This window comes from Tribolium madens, unplaced genomic scaffold (assembly GCF_015345945.1).
Source record: "Tribolium madens isolate multiple individuals breed KSU strain unplaced genomic scaffold, Tmad_KSU_1.1 Scaffold_7;HRSCAF=85;Tcas5.2_LG10, whole genome shotgun sequence".
Classification (NCBI taxonomy): Eukaryota; Metazoa; Arthropoda; class Insecta; order Coleoptera; family Tenebrionidae; genus Tribolium; species Tribolium madens.
In genome coordinates, this window is record NW_025401050.1 from 2,452,218 (window position 1) to 2,472,466 (window position 20,249).

General features: G+C 30.4%; 1 protein-coding gene across 14 annotated transcripts in view; it reads right to left on the bottom strand.

Moving 5' to 3' along the window:
• Positions 1-20,249, bottom strand: part of LOC123009464 (protein TANC2) — a 112,061-nt gene that overhangs the window by 12,678 nt on the left and 79,134 nt on the right. For 11 of the 14 annotated variants that reach the window (XR_006413014.1, XM_044405804.1, XM_044405797.1 and 8 more), the window contains one exon: positions 2,352-2,540. Coding sequence is in view for 13 of the 14 variants with exons in the window: in XM_044405804.1 (XP_044261739.1) it covers positions 2,352-2,540 (189 nt within the window). In the remaining variant the exon portion in view is untranslated. Of the gene's footprint in view, positions 1-2,351; positions 2,541-18,637; positions 18,667-20,249 lie in introns of all 14 variants that reach the window. The other 3 variants (XM_044405806.1, XM_044405807.1, XM_044405808.1) reach the window with 1 other exon arrangement.

Genomic DNA, 20,249 nt, shown 5'->3' on the forward strand with positions numbered 1-20,249 from the left:
AACGTTAATTTAACCATCTTTGTCATGCGATAGCAATTCTTTTTCCTCCAGAGATTGTTGGAAAATTTGGAAGCACTAAAAGTAGAAAACGTTAAAAGGTGGAGATTGAGTGAAGGAAGAAACAAAAATTCAATCGTAATTCTAAAAAGTAGTAGTTTCATAGAAAAAAATTGCCTGAATTAACGTTTTAAAGACACTTCTGACAGTTATTGACATTTCACGACAATGTGGCTCACACTCTTCAAGAAAATCAAAGAAAAAGTCGTATAAATGCTTTAATCTGCATTTTTTTGGAATCCAGTGAGAAAAAAATTGACAAAATAGTCTCTTATCTAACATTAATTTTTACAATTCATTATTATTGTCTTTTTCAAAGCAAATTCGAATTTGATTAAAACAGTTTTTATGGATAATCGGTGAGGTTTTTGCAAAATCTTGAATTTAATTGGTTGGACACATTTGTTAATTTATTGGTCCGATTACAAGGGCCAATAATAATCATCTCCTTTTCTCGTTATTAGCACTGAATTCTGTCTTTGGACATTAGATAGTGATGTCTGTCCTCAGGTATTCGATTATAAGGGCTTACAAAGAGCAAAGAAGCGCACAATATTTATACAAGTCAAAATTTTGACAACATCACAACATGAAAACATAACCATAACTTTTTAACAAAAACAAAATTTGTGGCTATGGAGATAAGCTGCTATAGTAAAAATCAAGAGGGTAGTAGACCGGTGCGTCATCAATTTAATTTTTTGATTATAGCTTGTTCCAAATCTGGTGGCGAACTGACGTTGTCAAAAATGACTGAATTTTGACACTAAACATATGTTTACTATTAAAAAAAATATTGTTCATAGGCGTCGTATGAAATGATATCTCAAAAACACTGTTATTCTTTAAAAAAATATAATAAGTAGGTAGATAAAGAATGATGAACAAATTATTAAATTGTTAACGCATGAAAAGAATTTTCAAAAAAGGTATTCCTAACAATCCTTGTCTACAAAATTTTTAGAGAAAAAAAGTACACCCATGTATTTTTTTATCTTAACCAAGTGGGCGCACTTCAAGTGTCTTTTCTGTCACTGTCAGTTCGCCACCAGATATGGAATAAGCTCTACCAACTTAAAAGTGAAATAAAAAATTCTATCACAATGTAAATTCAAACAATTAAAGGGTCTCTAAGGATGGTAGCCTTGAACATTAATTTACATATGTCTTCAACTACACCACATTATTGTCGTCGTTGAAAGTCTTTTTGGTATAATTTGCAAGTATTTTTCGTTTATTGGTTGATTTCTGGCTTTTGTTGTGCGTCTCATTGGTTTCTTTTAATAATTCTTTACGATTAAGTAACCTCCATCAAATCAGGCATAAATGCACTTGTGTTAGTGTAAAAAATTGAAATAATGGGGGGTCACCGATAAAAATTAGCCCCCCATCATCCTTTATTTATTCTACAAAAAATGGGGCCAACCTTATAAAAAACCATTCAAATGCTGTTTTAGTACTTTACATATTGTGTCTGCTATGGCACAAACCACACTCTGTAAACAAAATTGTGATTATTTGAGATATTTGAGATAAATATGAACGTTGTTTAAGAAGTCCATTATTTAATATATAATTAACAGTACAAACTGAAATCGACGCATTATTTTGACTCTCACATAAGTAACTTTCTGATTTTCATAAGATCAGAATAAAAGCTTCTTAACGTTAATTGTGTATTTTCGAAGGATGTAAGATGCAACTTTGTTTTGTAGACGTCTTGAATTTCAACTTTTTCTTTTTTCTTACCAGGAAGAATGCATAAGATCTTTTATAGTTTTAAACCCTAAAAAAAAACTCATTGAAGGAAATTACTTGTCCACGCTCCTTATTTTTATGATTCCTATTGATACCGATTTTGCATCCTTTTTCTTCTCAACTTATCCACTGTTCTTTAGAAAATCGGTTTTATACTGATATACACAAAAAATTCCGAGTTTTAGATACAACATCCAAAAGCATTGGAAAACATAATGATGTAACTGCATGTAGAACGTCATTTCGAATCTATTATTAAAATTTAAATGCCTTTGCAAAGAATCGAACAAAGCAACACTTTCATCAATAAACAACTTCTAACTTGTAGATCAAAAAATTGACGGTGAGGAGAAACGTCAGATGATGCACCGGTCAACCCCTGTGATTTTTCCCATACCAATTTGTTTTACAAAAATTTTGACTTGGTAATTTTTATTTAAAGAAAAAACAAACTTTATCTTTTATCTACCAAATAAGATTAAGAAAACCTTGAATTAACACACTTTGCTCGCTGAAAATGTCGTTTTTGTGCTTACCATGTATGAGTGGTCCATCCAAAGTGCACAAAGGACAAGCCTCGTTAGTAAACATGCAAGAATAACATCTCTCATGTCCGCAGTTATCGATAAGTCTTCGTTTCTTGCCCTTATCAAACGGCATATCGCAACTGGGGCAGGTCCCTGCAGTGTTCTCGGTATCCAGTAGCCTCCTGATGGCTGCCAGATCTGCAATAAAATTCAATCAGTCAGACATGACCAATAAACACCGGCCTGGAATTATTATAGCCGTTCATTTCGATGTAATAAAAGGGTTCCGTTAGCCGCGGGAGAGGCGATAAAAACATTATTCTCACCTGTCGGAATATTGAAGATTGATCGAGGAAAGAAGAAACGGAAAATGACAAAGATATCCGTTTCCTATCATTAATTGACGCGATTGATGTATTATGAAGAAGGACACAGAGTATTGCAGATTTTTTTTTCGTAAATGTGAGGCAATCAAAGACCAGAAGCACGAGGCACGAGCTAATTACGGCGTTATGTAATGATTGTGAATAGGAAGAACCGTTCTTATGTTGCAACTGCAACCAGAAGCGTTCTTTCATACACAATTAACACAATACGGAGTTAATTGCAAGTGGATAAATGTTAGGTTTGAGATTAGTATAATTAGAGAGGTTATTTACCACACAAGTTCGCCCAAGATCGATCTAAAGCCGGTAGTGCATTATGCAAAATCGTATGAAAAATCATTTTGGCCTTAATTAAGATCCAAAGATTGTATGTAGCACGTGTGGTACCCCAGCGTTGCGAAACTCTATGACAAGTACTATACTAAAAGAGATAAAAGAATGTTATTTTTGACATTATATTCACGTTTTAGAGCAACAGCCATAAATACAACAGAAAAGGTTATTGGTTCAAGGAACATCAAAAGCGCATTATTATAATTAAGTACCTTTATCTGACATACTGTACTTTCAGGAAAAAAACCATTCAAAAACTTGCAATTAATTACATCAAGACGGCCGGTATTTAAAGCTAAAAACGGTTATATATTACTTTAAGTGCTTTTGTAATGCTGAATTTATGTCAACAAAATTTTCAATAAATTCTTGATTGCGGTAATCTTACTTTGATACGCTTGGATTGCGATCTGTTTTTCGTAGAGGGATTTTAAAATAATGAGACTTATATGAGGAAACGATCGGTTGCGACATACGAATATGAAGGAATCGGATACGCTTTCTCATTCATTTTAGTAATTATAGTGAGGTGATGATGAAGTTTTATGACTTATGCTAGTCGTTTGCGAAGCTGCGACGAGCAGGACAAGGTGATAAAGAAGACGATTTTTCTCCAGTTTTATTTCTCTCTGATAATGAACAAGAGAAAAGCAAAATATTTAAACTTTGACTCACTAATCCAAATGAATGAATAAAATTAGTGTCCCTGGATATCAAATTAACGTTTCTCGCTTTCCTGTAGAAAAAGTATGAGACCAAGTGTTTTTTGCTTAAATTATTAACTTTCCCAAAAAAATTAATAATTAATTACATTATTGTTAAGTAACATAAACACACATTAAGACAGTAAAACCTAAATTTTTCTTAATACATTTTCAAAAACAATAATAATTAATGGCCAATGGCCACAATTTTAATACATTTACTTTAATTATTTTTTTTTACTTTTAAACCAAGGCATATACAAAATTTAAAAATTGTTTAAAAACAATGTACCTTAATATAAAAAAATATGCCACTCGGAGTACGTATATCAAAAACTAAAACTAAAAAAAATATTAAAATAAATAACTAAATAAATAAAAAATATTTTTTGTTTGGCAATCTTTTAAACGGTGCAACTTGGTATGGAGGTAAATTGGATTAAATCGCATTATTCCCAGTGGAGAAATTGAGAAGAAGAAGAAATCGCTTTATTCTGACCTGGAAAATCTTAGGTTACTCTTTGTTCCCATCTTTTTGTTACGCCCTGTATACAGGATTCCTCAAAACTCGCGCACCACAGAAAAAAGATATCAGGAACATGGAAAAAATGTTAAAAGAATTCTATCTATAAAAATTTCGAAGTTATGAGAGTACTTTTTGTACTTTTACAAAAAAAATAATATAAAAAAATGGACAAAATCATTAAATAGACACAAAAAATATCAAATGTCAAAAAATGAATGTCAAAATTTTTTGAAAGAGAATTTTTTAAACATGTTTCTGGTACCTTATCTTACTTGAAATTTTTCTGTGGGGCGCAAGTTCTGACACCCTGGTTTTTCAAGAATGAAACCTCCTATGATCTGTTAGAACATTTTTTTTTGTTAATAATCAAAAAATTAGCTACACCTACCTACATAAAATTCAGGGTACAATAATACAGAAAATGAGAAATAGTCAATGAATTTAAGAAATTTAAGAAACGCCAAAAAAACGTCCAGGAACTAAAGTGACGAAAAACAAATGTGTCAATCTATTCCTAAAGTATAAATTTTTTTACCAAAATCAATGGTTAAAAGTCCTCTGATGTTTTTTTCAACGTTTCTTGAGAGAGTGATAGTGATAATAATAATGAAGAAACTTAACAAATATTACTTCGGCAGCTTTTTAGGTATGAAAAAATTAATGAAAAATAAATAATAGGAGTAATATTGCTGAAATAATCTTAATTTTTTACAAAGTTAAAAGACAATGAGAAAGAAACAATTAAAGAACTTGAATAACAACAATAACAATAAATCTAAAAAAAAAACGGTATTAAACCCATTTATAGTTTGGAAGTGACTGAGAGGTTGAAAACACAATAAGAAACAGAAGATTGTAAAACAAAACGATAATTATACAGGGGGTGCGCCAGAACTCGCCCCCAGAAAAAAAAATCACGTAAGACAAGATACCAGGAAGATGAAAAAAATGTTTAAAAAAGTCTCTGTCAAAAACTCTTGACATTTATTTTTTGACATTGAACAGAGTTACAATTTAGGATACAGCTTCTTTGTTTCCTCTTCTAATAGACAGTAGCAAAAAAACTTGAAAAATTATTTTTCCAACAGAAATAAATAGAGTCAAAGTGCAAATTATAAACTTTCATAACTTCGAAATTTTTATAGATATTTTTTTTCCGTGTTTCTGGTATCTTACCTTATATGACATTTTTCTCTAGGGCGCGAGTTCTGGCGCACCATGTACATATAACAAGAAAAAACATTCTCTTTCAGATCTCCGAAATTCTTCTGAATAATTGCTTTCGAAAGACGCTCATGTCCGCTCCGTTAAGATAAAAACTAGCAAAACCTCTGTTCAAGAACCTCGAAATGGTCCTAATACAATAATCTGAAAATAATTGCTACCGAGAGAGGATAAAAGCCTTACAAACCGCTTCGAAATTACCTTTAACAATTACGTCCCATCGCCCCTTAATTTACGACCCGTTTTCAACCCGAGTTATATAATACGATTATAAAAAAGCAAGTCATAATAAAGCGTGTTCGTTAATGCATGGAGGCATCGATGGTCTTTCGATAATCTCCCTACTGAAGAGCAACTTTAAATCAGTTTTATTGTAAGTGTGAAGACGTAAATTGAAGATTACGGTATTAAAGCTGTTGTCGAATTTTTTCTTCTTGAAAAAAAAGGAGAAAATAATTCGAGTGCAGTATTGGCAATAACGACTTTCACTGCCCTACTAATATCAAATTTTAGCACGAATGAGGGCCACGAAAAATTTAATTGCAAGATGACTTGCGATTTCGATATTTTGGGCACCTGGCAAAAAGACTAAATTTAATTAATTGTAAAATCAGGTTGATTTGTGGTCGCGACCTTTAATTTAAGTTTTTTGAGGCCTGATATGCCACAGATCTGTTTATTATGTCTTAAATCAATAAATTATAATTATTGTTCCCTTTGGACTTAAAATAAATCATTGTGTAATTGTAATAATTATTATCCTTTCTAAAGAAAATGTTACAGGATGCTATAAATTACAAGATAGATCGTTTACTTCAAGTTAAAATTTCCAGTAACCATAATAACTTTCTGGGTTAAAGGTTCCTCTTTTAGGTTACTTGGCGCCCAAAGCTCAAGCAAATCAATTTCAATTAATTCGTGTCGATAGGTCACGATAGGTCAGATAATAACTTTCGATACCATCAATAAGTTGCATAAGTTTCCTATTCGGGAGCTGCTATGTCCTTGAAGCTTGCTATAGTTATTTATAAAATAATTTGCATCTTAATGCGAACACCTGCGTTTGATAAAACACATGTTTTATTGAGATTAAGACCTATTAAAAGACTGTGCATACATAAAGTAGTCTGTGTCAACGACATATTAAAACGAATTTTGTCTAATTGGTGTGGAAAGTGTCACAATATTTACATATGAGAGGGTAAAAAATGTACGTTATGCTTGGGAAACTCCCTTAATTAAGTGGTTTGGAAGGAATTTAACACTTACGGCCTTGGGTGGAAAAAATGGGAGCGATCAATCACTTCTAGACAAACTCTAGACCTTCAATTAGTGTCAATCAAGGCAAAATTGTAACAACAATAAAATCATTTTGTTACATTATTAAAGAAACTGTTATTCCATCGCCTCAAAATTTGTCGTCCAATATGGCGGCGCCCATGGCTCGCATCAGCTGACCGTGTAGCATTTATATTCTTACTCATTCGTGCAAGTGCTCCGCGGTATTTGTGTTTTGATCAGAAAAAAAGTTTCACTTGCATCGTGGTTTCTTTAAACCATAGCAGTTTTTTGTGCTTTGTGCTGCTCATAATTCACATTATTATAAAAATCAAGGCACTCATCCGTATTCTCACGCTGTGTTCGATTTATTACTTTCAATTTTATCTTAACTAATTATGAGTAGGTTTCACACAAAATATCGTGACATTTTAATGGGCGTTTAAACCTTTTATGACTTTAAACTCATATATTACCACTTAATTTGGCCAGTGTTTGTTTTAAGTCAAAATAAAATGGCAAAAGTAATTATGATTACACAGTTACTTAAAAATTTATAACACATTTACATTTTAAATTTATGACATTTTGACCAAAGTGGAGCTTTTATATTTGAGCAATAAACATTTAATAGTGGTGAAATCGTATGTTGGCGGTTGTATATGAGCAAATTTTAGGTTTATTGAAAATTAGAGCTGTCAGGTCGGTATTTTTGGGGACAGGAAAATAAAAAATAATTTATGCTTCATTGTTGCTTTATTACCCTTGAGAAAGTTCAAAATTTTTATCAATTAAAAGAATATTTACATAAATTCAAGTTTTATGAGGAGCGATAAATTTGCATAAATTCGTAGTTTTTTAATTGAGATATTTGGAAAAGAATGTCCGCAAAAGACAGTAGCGTGAGCTTATTAATATTAATTCGATTTTTAAAATTCAAATTGATTACAAAATTAAGGACATTTATTTGAGCAATTTAAGCTTTAGTGTTTTTAGCACTCTTTAAACCAGGAAAAAAAACAAAACAGTAAATATTCATTTTTAAACATTGCGAGTAATGGCTCCCAAAATCGACACTAATCTAACGGCTCCTTCATAAATTAATATTTAAAATGCAAATGAATGTTTGAAAATTCCGGAAGACTCGTCAATTACAACATCGAAGATAACTTTTCCGATGTCCTCGAATTATGGTCGTGAGTTTAAACTGTGCCAACTATGATGTCCATATTTAGCTAACCCACGCATTTCGAAAAAACTTCACTACTCAAAACCTACACCCGATTTCGATAGGTAAGACATTGCGACACGATCCAATGACAAAATAAATTTTCGCTGAAATGTTAACGGTTATTATTTTGCTTGGCTGAGTATGTTATTAACTGAATTTAATCAATCATAATTTTAGTGAGAGAGATTGTCTTGAAAAATTTTCCCACAATACCAATCTTAAACCGCAGTCTGAAACCGCAAGGGTTAACTAATTTTTCAGAGTTTATGGACATTTATTTTATAACACAATACATAATTGGGACCGCAAAGGAGTAATTTATTATTTCCGATTTTTTCAGAGTTTGCTGGTTGAGTATATTCCAAAGCGAAAAAATATAGTTATTTATTGTTACTGGTGCTAACTCAGTTTGCGTCATTATTTATTTACTTAATTTTATTGGCAAAGCAAACACTTGATTGTAAAAAATTCTCTCTAATATTTTACAGTGTTTATTCATGGTAATGAAGATACAAGTGGCAAGCTAAAACATTTTTTATGGAAATGATGACCCCAATATAAAGGTTGTAATAATTTTTGATGATTTAAAAAATTCGAATTCAAATTTTATGACTTGTCACTGTTTTATTAATTTTTTTGATTTGTAGACTATTCCGAGTGTAAACTCTTGATTTGCAAAATTAATTTCGACTCGAATGTCAACACATATTTCTTCCTCTTAATTAGCTCGTCATGTGATTTCTAATTTTTGCAAAAATTTTAAATTTGATGTCACATTTGTATTAGTAATTGCTTGTTACTTGAATACCGACGAAAAAAAATTAACGTTATTAAATCACTGCTTGTGATCATTTCGTGCAATTAAGCCTTTCAGAAATGCGTACCGGTTGAGGTTACGACCTCATAAATACTTGTTTTAATACATATTTTTTTGATTTATCGAGGCACTTTTGAGATAAATGCTATTCGGAGGACTTTTGTCAAATCATGCGAAAGTACACGACGGGGGGTAGAGCTTTGAGGGTTTTAGCCTTTCTCTTCGCAAAGTGTAATCTTTTATGAAAATATTTCGTAAACTATACAATTAAAAAATACACTACTATCAGTTTGTTGTCTAAAAAAATGATGTTTTAGGAAACAAATTAAATGCACAGTTTATTAGTATTTTTGAACAGTAAACATAATAAATAAATGCACAGTAAAAGCTATGAATGAATGTCTAGTAAAACTAATTAATTTAATATTCACACATTTATAAAAGCAAAATTAAAATATAGAAAATACCAGGAACATGAAAAAAATGTTTAAAAAATTCTCTGGCAAAAAATTTTGACATTTAAGTTTTGACATTTGACATTTTTTTATGTCTATTTAATGATACTGATGATCTTGTATATGTTTTTTTACAATTATTTAGTAAAAGTACAAAAATTTTGCCAATAAAAGCCACAAATAACATTGAACAGAGTTCCAATTTAGGATACAGCTTCCTTGTTTCCTCTTTTAATAGCCTATAGCAAAAAAGCTTGGAAAATTATTTTTCCAATAGGAATAAATAGAGTCAAATTTAAACCTTCATAACTCCGAAATTTTTATAGATAAATTTTTTTTACATTTTTTCCATGTTCCTGGTATCTTACCTTGGCATTTTTCTCTGGGGCGCGAGTTCTGGCGCATCCTGTATATCACCCTCTAATAATAATAAACATTCAGTAATATAAAAATAAGTACCAATAACAAATATTATTTTTGAGCAGGGGCCATACATTTTACATTTTTTATGTTGTTTTACTAATTTTGATTAAAGTTACTGAGCGTTTATTAATTTTACTGTGCAAATTAGATTTTTTTACTGAACAAATGACAATAAAATACTGTGAGTGCTTTACTTAACATTCATTATGTTTACTGTGCATCATATTATACTGATCATTTTCTTATTTCTGTTACATTACTTTAATCATTGCCCTAATTAATGCACCAGGGCCGTACCCAAGGGGGGGATTAAAAAAATGCTGAGCACTTTGTTATATACTGGTATAAGTGTTAAAAATTTAGTTTTTTTTGTTATTAATTTTAAATTTTTGTGAATTAATTTTTCATGTGTTAATTGTGTTTCATTTTTATTGTTAGGTACAAATTTAAATAGTTGATAGAATATTTAATTTTAAGACAAAAGTGTTTCGAAAAATGCTATGAAAGGGAGCTACACCCCCTAAAAAGGTACGTCTTTAAAGGGTTTTTCCTAATATTTAAGAATATATAAAATTACAAAATTTGGTACCTTTTTATGTACACCTAAACAAATGCCAAATAAAAAAAAATTTAATCAGGGGCGTCCTAAACGGTAAAACAAATTTAATTTTTAATTGTTATGCTGTTTATGGTCTGTAACACAAATTTTTAAACCGATTTTTACTAAAAATCCGTAAATTGTAGCGGAAAAACACAAAAGACCTTTTTTTATTAAAAAATATGAAATTTTGTTGCAGAATGTGATAAGAAACCACGGGCAAAATAGTAATAGAGTAAATTTGTACCCTAATCCCATCTAGTTTAGTAAGCCCTTAACTAAAAATTTCAACATTTTATTTTTGTACTTGTTTAGGTGTATAAAAGTTATTATCTGAACCAAATTTTGAATTTTTTTTCTAAAATGATTTCGGAAATATTTAAAAGAAAACATATTAAAAAACGCACCCCTTGCGTAGCATTTTTCGATATATGTTCATAGAAAATGTTTGTTTTAAAAATGAATATTCTATCTGCTGTTTAAATTTGTAACAATAAAAAGTATTAAAAATTTATTTTATTTTTTCTTACTTTTGTAAGTTAATTTGTATTTTTTTATGTTTAATTAGGATCTCTTATTTCAATTTAAAATAAAAAAGTGTACTTAGAGATTTTTGCTTTTTAATCCGCCTTCTTTCATTTCATTTTCATGCACCAACAAGAATGCCCTCCCGAAATATAATCCTGGTTACGGCCCTGGCTCTCATTTTATTTCTCGGAATTTCAAATTTCAGTTAAAACTTCTGGCTTTCAAAATCAAAAAATCAAACTCCTGAAAGTAGAAAATTTTATATTACTGCATTTTGAAATTTAGATATTTTTAACTCTCAGCGTGACTCTTATGTACCTACCATAAAATTCAGATTTTCGTTATTAAAACAAAACAGTCGAATTTTTGGTTAAAATACCTTGTATTTAAGGTATCACAAAAAGGGTGTTGCCCATTTAAAATTCTGAAGAGTTGTTTGGGTTACAAAGGAGGTTAATGCTATATCTTTCAAAAGTACACTAAAAAATGTCCCCATGTTAATGAAAATTGACCTGTTTCAGTGTTTCCAAATATTTTAATATGTACTTGTTTATTTTAAAAGATATCAAGGGTAGTTGGTTATAAAAAAATAACCTGTTTATTGATTTCTTAATACATTTTTTACATATTTTACATAAATCTGGGTATTTATTAAATATTGTTGTCATTTATGAAAAAGTAACTTTAAAAATATTATCGTAGAAAAGTTAACTTGAGTTAAAAATATAGGTGGATTTGGCCCAACGTTACTGACTTCATAAATTGCTGCTTTTAACTACAAAAGTGTAGGGTACGACTTTATTACTAACTTTTGTGTTCAATATCTTAAATACAAAGTCGTTTCTTGGAAGTTTTTTTTCACTTTTTATAGAAATTTGTTTTTATAAAATGTCATTTTTTACACACTGTGAGTTTAAATTAATAATTTTGGGTTTGTATTAAAGTTCAACTGAAAGTTTCTAATTTTCCTCCAAAAATTTAGTCTAAAAATCATACATAGAAGAATTCGGATTTCAAACAATAAAAAAGTCAAAAATTGAAACATCTAATTGTAACATTATTTCAGAAATTAGAAGTCTATAATGACTTACCACTTTGGCGCTTTCAAGTCGGAATTTTTACTTTTTTTCTTAAAAAACTATCTTTACTCTTAATTTTAATAGATATTCAAAAAATTCTGACTAAAAAGTTACTTTCAAATTTAGAACTTTGACAAACTTAAATTATAGCTTTCATGTTCAAAATTTCAAATAAAAAGTTATCAAGTCCAGTACCTACTTACTTTTTATCAAAATTTGTTTTTATAAAATGTCAATTTTTATACATTGTAAGTTTTAATTCATAATTTCGAGTTTGTATTATCGTGGATTTAAGCTTCCACATATAAATTAACGGATTTAATATTTTACTAAATTTTCGAATTTATAATTCGAATTTATACTTCTCATAAATTAACCGAAAAGTCATTTAACGATACACCAATGTAAATCTCAAATTTTACACAAACATATGTTAAACCAGTGACAATTTGTGACAATCTATAAACTAAACTCTTTAACAGTTTTGACTAGTGCAGCATCCATACTAATTCTTATTATTTCACAGAAAAGTTTCACTTTTCAAATGTGATTAATGTCCGTAATGACAATTTTCTGACAGTCACAGATTTTATCAATTTTATTTGTCATTTAACGTAAAAATTAAAAGTTGGAAAACTCTTAAATTAAATGAAATCTTATGATACTAAAGCTCAAATGTAAACGATACGAGTAGTATAAATGTTACCAGTGAAAATGGATAATTAAATATAAAAGCATAAATCCACCATTAAATTAACATTAATTGCTTAAAAAATTTTGTTTAAAATTAGACTATTGGATTTGTCTGATACTAAGAATGAAAAAGACGACTTTAACTGATAATTTAAATTCAGAATTCGGATTTCGAAAAATTAAAAAAAAAATCTAATTTTAACATATCTTCACAAATAAATTAGTCGNAATCCTGGTTACGGCCCTGTCGGGCAGTAATTTTCACCTGTGTGAGGAAAAGATACATTTTCTTCCTTTGTAATATAAATATGTAACTATTATTTTTCAAATCTTTACCGTAAATCAAATTACATAATTGTTTTCTTGACAATTTTGTATAAATAGCGTCTCAAATGAGGACAAATCCAAAATTTGCAACCAGAAAAAAAAACGATTGCTTAAATGACCATTCGTAACAAGTGTTTTCTACTATTTTTTTTTATTTTTCACTTTGTATGCCGTTTCTTTAAAAAAAAAAGAGAAAAAGTTAGGAGAATTTATAAACTCTCAAGATTGTTGCATGTTCGCCATTATCACCAACATTAAAAACAAAAAATACAATAGGTCGTTAAAGTACGCTTAACAGTTGGTAAAGCACCCAAACGAGTTTTGTTATAAAGACGCAAAATATTTTTTTAATTTAATATGAAATTTAGTGAAATAAAATGAACTAAAAAATGTTAAATGCTAGTGAAAAACGGTTATTTGTATGGTTAACTTAACTTATTCAAAAAAATCAAAAAATATTCTAAAATTAAATTTACATAACAAAAGTAAAAATAATAGTATATTATTCACAAATGTGGACCAACAAGAAAACCCACCCCCGAAATAAAATCCTGGTTACGGCCCTGTCGGACAGTAATTTTCACCTGTGGGAGGAAAAGTTACATTTTCTTCCCTTGTAATATAAATATGTAACTATTATTTTTCAAATCTTTACCGTAAATCAAATTACATAATTGTTTTCTTGACAATTTTTTATAAATAGCGTCTCAAATGAGGACAAATCCAAAATTTGCAACCAGAAAAAAAAACGATTGCTTAAATAACCATTCGTAAACAAGTGTTTTCTACTATTTTTTTTTTATTTTTCACTTTGTATGCAGTTTCTTTAAAAAAAAAAGAGAAAAAGTTAGGAGAATTTATAAACTCTCAAGATTGTTGCATGTTCGCCATTATCACCAACATTAAAAAACAAAAAATACAATAGGTCGTTAAAGTAAGCTTAAAAGTTGGTAAAGCACCCAAACGAGTTTTGTTATAAAGACGCAAAATATCAAAATATTTTTTTTTATTTAATATGAAATTTAGTGAAACAAAATAAACTAAAAAATGTTAAATGCTACTGAAAAACGGTTATTTGTATGGTTCACTTTACTTATTCAAAAAAAATCAAAAAATATTCTAAAATTAAATTTACATAACAAAAGTAAAAATAATAGTATACGTATATACTATTATATTATGTAGTTCAGTCTAAAAATTTTGCGCCTCTATTAACAAACAAAACATTTTTTAACCAAACTGATTTATTGCTTTTCAAAATACTCTCCTTTACATGAAATGCACTTTTCCATTCGGTAAAACCAATTTTCAAAACATTGAATCCACGCCTCTAAAGGCAACTCATTAACTAAGTTCTGAAACGCGTCTACGGCAGCTTCAGGGGAATCAAAAGTCAAGCCTCGCATTTTGTTTTTAATTGTCGGGAACAAAAAAAAGTCACAGGGAGCCAGATCGGGACTGTAGGGTGGATGGGTCATTATTTTTATTCCTGATTCGTTCAAAAAGTCAAGCGTTTCACCAGCAGTGTGGGAGGACGCATTGTCATGATGCAGGATGATCTCACTTCGTGGCCTCTTTTCCCTCACTTTTTCAAAGACCTGTGGCAAACAAATGGATGTGTACCAGTTTGCATTGACAGTCTTTCTGTCTTCAAGTGGAATTGTTGCAATGTAACCGGATCTAGAGAAAAATGCTGCGATCATTTTCCGACCAACACTTTTCGGACGTTTCAATTTAGTTGGATTTTCTTCGTAAGGAAAAACCCACTGTGCGGACTGACGCTTGGTTTCAGGTTCGTAACGGTAAATCCAAGTTTCGTCACCTGTCACAATGTCGAACACATGATTTGACTGTCCATTATTGAATTTGGTGAGCATTTTCTTGCACCAGTTCACACGTGCTTTTTTTTCATCTAATGTTAGGTCATGAGGCACCCATCGAGCACACACCTTTCTGACACCCAAGTTTTCATGAAGGATCTTTTTGACTTGACTCCTGCCAATTTTCAGAGTCCCTTGAATATCATCATAGGTGCAACGATTATTTTCCGTAAGCATGCGGTGCACAGCATTAACATTTTCTTGAGTGGTTGCGGTTGAAGGACGTCCTTCACGAAAATCGTCTGTTAACCAAGTTCGACCTCGTTCGAATTCGTTGTACCATCGCTTCACAGTAGCGTATGAAGGGGCCTTCTTGCCAAATATACGAAAAAGTTTTTCTGAACACTGTTGGCGAGACAGCGAATCTCGAAAGTCGTAAAAGATCATGGCTCGAAAGTGTTCTCGGTTCAAATCCATATTTCGATAAAACTAATGTTTTTCAAAAAATTTCAACGAACAAACGATCAACAAGTTTTGAGATCCGTAAACGGTTATCTGAATAAAAAACTTCAGAGAATTCAGAAAAAAATATTTGACATCTGTCAAATGACCAGAAATAGTCAAGGCTCACTATTTTCAGACTGACCTATTATTCACAAATGTGGACCAACAAGAACCCCCCCCCCCCGAAATAAAATCCTGGTTACGGCCCTGTCGGGCAGTAATTTTCACCTGTGGGAGGAAAAGATACATTTTCTTCCCTTGTAATATAAATATGTAAATATGTAATATAACTATTATTTTTCAAATCTTTACCGTAAATCAAATTACATAATTGTTTTCTTGACATTTTTTTTATACATAGCGTCTCAAATGAGGGCAAATCCAAAATTTGCAACCAGAAAAAAACCGATTGCTTAAATGACCCTTCGTAACAAGTGTTTTCTACTATTTTTTTTTATTTTTCACTTTGTATGCAATAAATTATTTTGATCTGTTGCAATTTTTTCTCTATCTGTCAGGATAAAAATTTTAAAAACGAAAGTGAAGTTAGTTGCATAAAGTCCGTTTTACATTTTTATGTCAGTTGAATGACAAATCGTGATCGCCAGTGTATAAAAAATCATTTCGCAACGTTTTATAGTTCATTTTTTAATGTAACTCTTTGTTTCTTTTTTATATCTATATTTCCTCAAAACCGTTTTCTTGAAATATTAAAATATTGGAAAAATAATCGTTAAAATATAAAGAAAAAAAGCTAGTTGATAAATAATATACATATACAGAGCAATTATGAAGTGTGGAACCAAGCATCAATTTTTTTTAAAATCATTTTCCTCCAACATACAATAATTAAAATGTATAAATTTAAGTCGTATTAACGAACAAAAATTTTGTTTTGTTTTTAAGTTATGCGCTTTTTTGTCAAAATTGCAATTTATGTAAAAAAAAATTGAAAAAATTTAAATATAAAGTGGATAGCTATAATCCTTAGATCATACCTTTGATGAGAAAAATGGTTTATAGTGTGTTGCCAGTTAAAAAAATTATTAAAAATTTTGTATAGTTAACTCAAAAACAAAAGAAAATTTCGTAAAATTTTATTCTTAATAAAACATATTTTATAGTACTTTATTATTCATCAAAAAATAAATAGTTTAAGCAAAAAACGTTTAGTTTCATACTTTTTATTCGATACGAGTATAATAAAATTAGTTTTTCCTTCTTCTAGGTCTATTTCTCTAAACTTTCAAAATATTCTGAAAAATACTTGTGTAGAACACTGCAGAAAACCTCTTTTTCATTTGAAAATTCCCAGCCCCAAAATATTTATTCTTTTATTGATCATAAAAGTAAATATGAGCCGATAAAGTATCAGTTGCGACTTATCTTCTAGCAACTTTTCGATTTATTAAGCGTCACGTGACAAAGCTCCATTACGTGCACTTCTCGTTTCCATTATCCAATTAAACCTCTCCGAAACCAACCCAATCCGAAATCAATTTGTTATGTTTCGAGGCTAGAAAGATGTATCAAATTGATATTCCACCAACGCTTCACGAAGACGCCGCTTTGTACCGATTCCACGTTATTTCTATTCGTTTTCTTGACAAGCGGAAACTTGCTACGTAAAATTCGTGTCGAAAATCAAGCGATGATAACATTCTCGCTATTCACACCCACACGACCCCAAAGCGAGAATCTCTCATTAATCGTCGTGCGGAAGTATCGGTTTTCGTCAAGCCTTCGAAACAATAGCAAACGTGATGGCAATAAACTATTAACTTCTAACATTTAAGAGCTGCAGCAGTCAGCTTGGCGCTGCCGCGGCCCCGAGCCCCAGGAGGTGAGGCAGGTGACTGTGATGAACGAGCAGAGCTCGAGTGAACGGAGTATCGAGGTCAGGGTGCCCCACAATTCGCACTAATATAAATAAACAAATAGCATTTTTACCATTTCCTGGTGACCTGATGCATTTCTTGGTCCAAAACACCAAAGCACCAGACCATGACATGAAAAAAATCAAGCCCAATATTTATTACACCGTGAAGCTTGCTCTTATTTTATCTTTGAGCAAATAGCAGATTTATTGACCAATTTTGATAGTTTATAAGTTGAACCTTGGACGACCTTTCCCAGGGCGGTTCTATATCACATATTTTACTTGTTATTTCGCCCAGATGCTTGAAGTAAACAAAAACACGTGTGAAAAGGGGATAAGACAAGAAAGTGATTCGGGTCGACCACTAGCTATAAATCGTGTGAATGTGAAATTTTTGAATCAGTGCTTATTATCTTCTAATTAATCTTTTCTCAATGATAATACAGGGTGTCCCAGCGAGTTGAAAAAGTCCATTAGTGAACTTTAAATAGTGAAATTAAAAAAAATTGTATTGGTGTATAACACATTGATAGATACTAATCTAGTGCATCACCTAAAAATATTTTCAACCATACAGCAAATCCCAAAAATAAGTTACGATACAAACTTCTGTTTTTTTTTAATGAAACACCGTATGTTTATTGGCATTTTTGCATGTAGCCTTTTAAAACAATGTTTTAACGCTAAAAGTAAGCAAAATTGACCAATAAAAGATTACCTTAAAAACATTGTCATGAAAATCTACATCCAAAAACGCTAAGAGACATGTAGTGTTTCATTTAAAAAAACACAAGTTTGTATAATAACTTATTTTTGAGACACGCTGTATAGTTGAAAATAATTTTAGGCAATGGATTAGATTAGTATCTATCAATGTCCTATATAATTTTTTGAAATTTTACCTTTGAAAGGTCACTAAAGGACTTTTTCAACTCGCTGGGACACGTGTATATTATTAGTAAAAACCTTCAATGCGACAAATTCGTGTTGCAATTTCTTACTGATTTCATTTTGGGATTTTTTAGCACATCTAAGATGCTGAAGCTTCTCTGGGAACCAGTCCCTAATGAAGCATTATTTTCCAATAGAAGTCTATACGTGACGGCTTCTCTCTCCAGCTCGTACAGTTTATTGTAATTGAAATTTCTTGTTGAAAGTGATGAATACAAATTTCCCCACACGAATACTTCCCAACGTTTAGGTCACGACAAGACTATTTATTTCTCAACATTTTCAACGAAATAAAAGTTGTTTCAAGCCATTAATTTTTATTATCATTTTGTATGATACGCACCATCAATTCTTCGGTTCAAATAATTGGAAATATTTACCCAGAATATGAAAAAAATGAAATTATGTTGATTAAGTATGATTTCCGTCTCGACTTAATTGGATAATATTTTAATAGAGTTTTCAACTAACAACGACCCACACGTCCGAATTAAAATAATTTATGTTGGTTTTGTAAATTGAATTTAGTTAAGACTCACCCATTAGAAACTTTAGCTAGACCACGTACCTGTAACAAAAACAAGAAATTAATTGAAGATTTTCAAAATGCCATAAAGTTAAATGGTTGTCGAATGGACCAGTTATTTTAAATTGTGGCCATAAAACAACAGGGGTTTATGGGCATGGTTTGATTACCATAGATTTCGAATGAGATTCTGCCTTAAATTAAGGGCAATTTATGAACTGACAACAAATCAGAGACTTTTTGCTTCCAGTTCTAGAGTTCGCAGTTTTTAACATATACAGGCTGTTCCGGCTAACAAGTTATAACAATGATATTTTTCAGAAATTTATGTTCTTTATTGCGTGATTTGTGAGAGTGATTTTGAGAGAGTTTTCGTTCCCTATTCTTAAGTTTAACCTTTTTCGAAATATTTAGACCTTTAAAAAAAATGGATTTGAATCTTTCTATTCAAAAATTGATAATTTTACCATTATTTCTTATGTTAAATTCATATTTGGGTATACGAGAGAGAAAGGTTGGATCTTTCTTTTGCTGTATTCATAATTGGAAAAATAGTTAACAAACCGCCAAAATGTAAGGTTTAGGAAACTTCAAATACCCTTAACTCAATTTTTCTAAATGAAACATCCCAATTTTTTCTTCACTAAATGGAGGAGAATTGAGTTCTGCTTCGATCTGTATTAACATTCCCTATACCTATGTTTGATAGTTTTCAAGTTATAGTAACCTTTTTGATATTGTGAGAAATTCATTAGTCACAGCTACTTTAGCATAGGTGTCATAGAAATAAGAAAAAAATAGAATATTAAAATTATTCAAATTTAAATTAAATAAATTTAATTTGTATTTACAAAAAGAATAACACAATTGTGAAAAAAAACTTAGCGTTTTTTCAGTGAGAAATATTTCGATGGCAAACTGCGAAAACTACCATGGATAGTAATGAATTTCTTCCATTCTAAAAAAAAAGTCAAAATAACTTGGAAATCATTAAATTTAGGTATAGGGAATGTTGATACAGACGATGCAGAAGTAAATTGTCTTTCATTTAGTAAAAAAAAATTGGGGTTTTCCATTTGAAAAAAATGAAGTTTCCCAAACGTAAGCTCTTGGAAGTTTGTTAATTATTTTTCCAATTATAATTACACGAAACAAAAGATATAATCTTTCTTTTTCATATACCCAAATACGATTTCAAAATAATTCAAAATGGTAGAGTTATCAATTTTTGGAGAGAAAGAAGCAAATTAAAAAAATATCAAACAAGTCTAAATATTTTAAAAACAGTTAAATTTAGGTATAGAAAAAAAACTTTCTATTTAAAATAACAAAGTTGATACTTATCTTCAAAATATTTTCATTGAGCAGGATCTAAACGATTATGGCTATAGTCAAAATTTTAGATAAATATCACTGTTATAACTCTGAATACATCTAATGTGAGGTTTATCCGGAACAGCCTGTATTGCAGTAGTGTCGGCTCCATTTTTTCTAAGTGTACACAGTGTTAACAAAGGAAAACAAGAGGAGGAAAAAGACAATTAAAGCCCTTCGCTTTAGTCTCAAAATAGATGGCATTTCATCAGCCATTAAGAGTTTTATATTTAGAACTTGAGTGCTGTTTA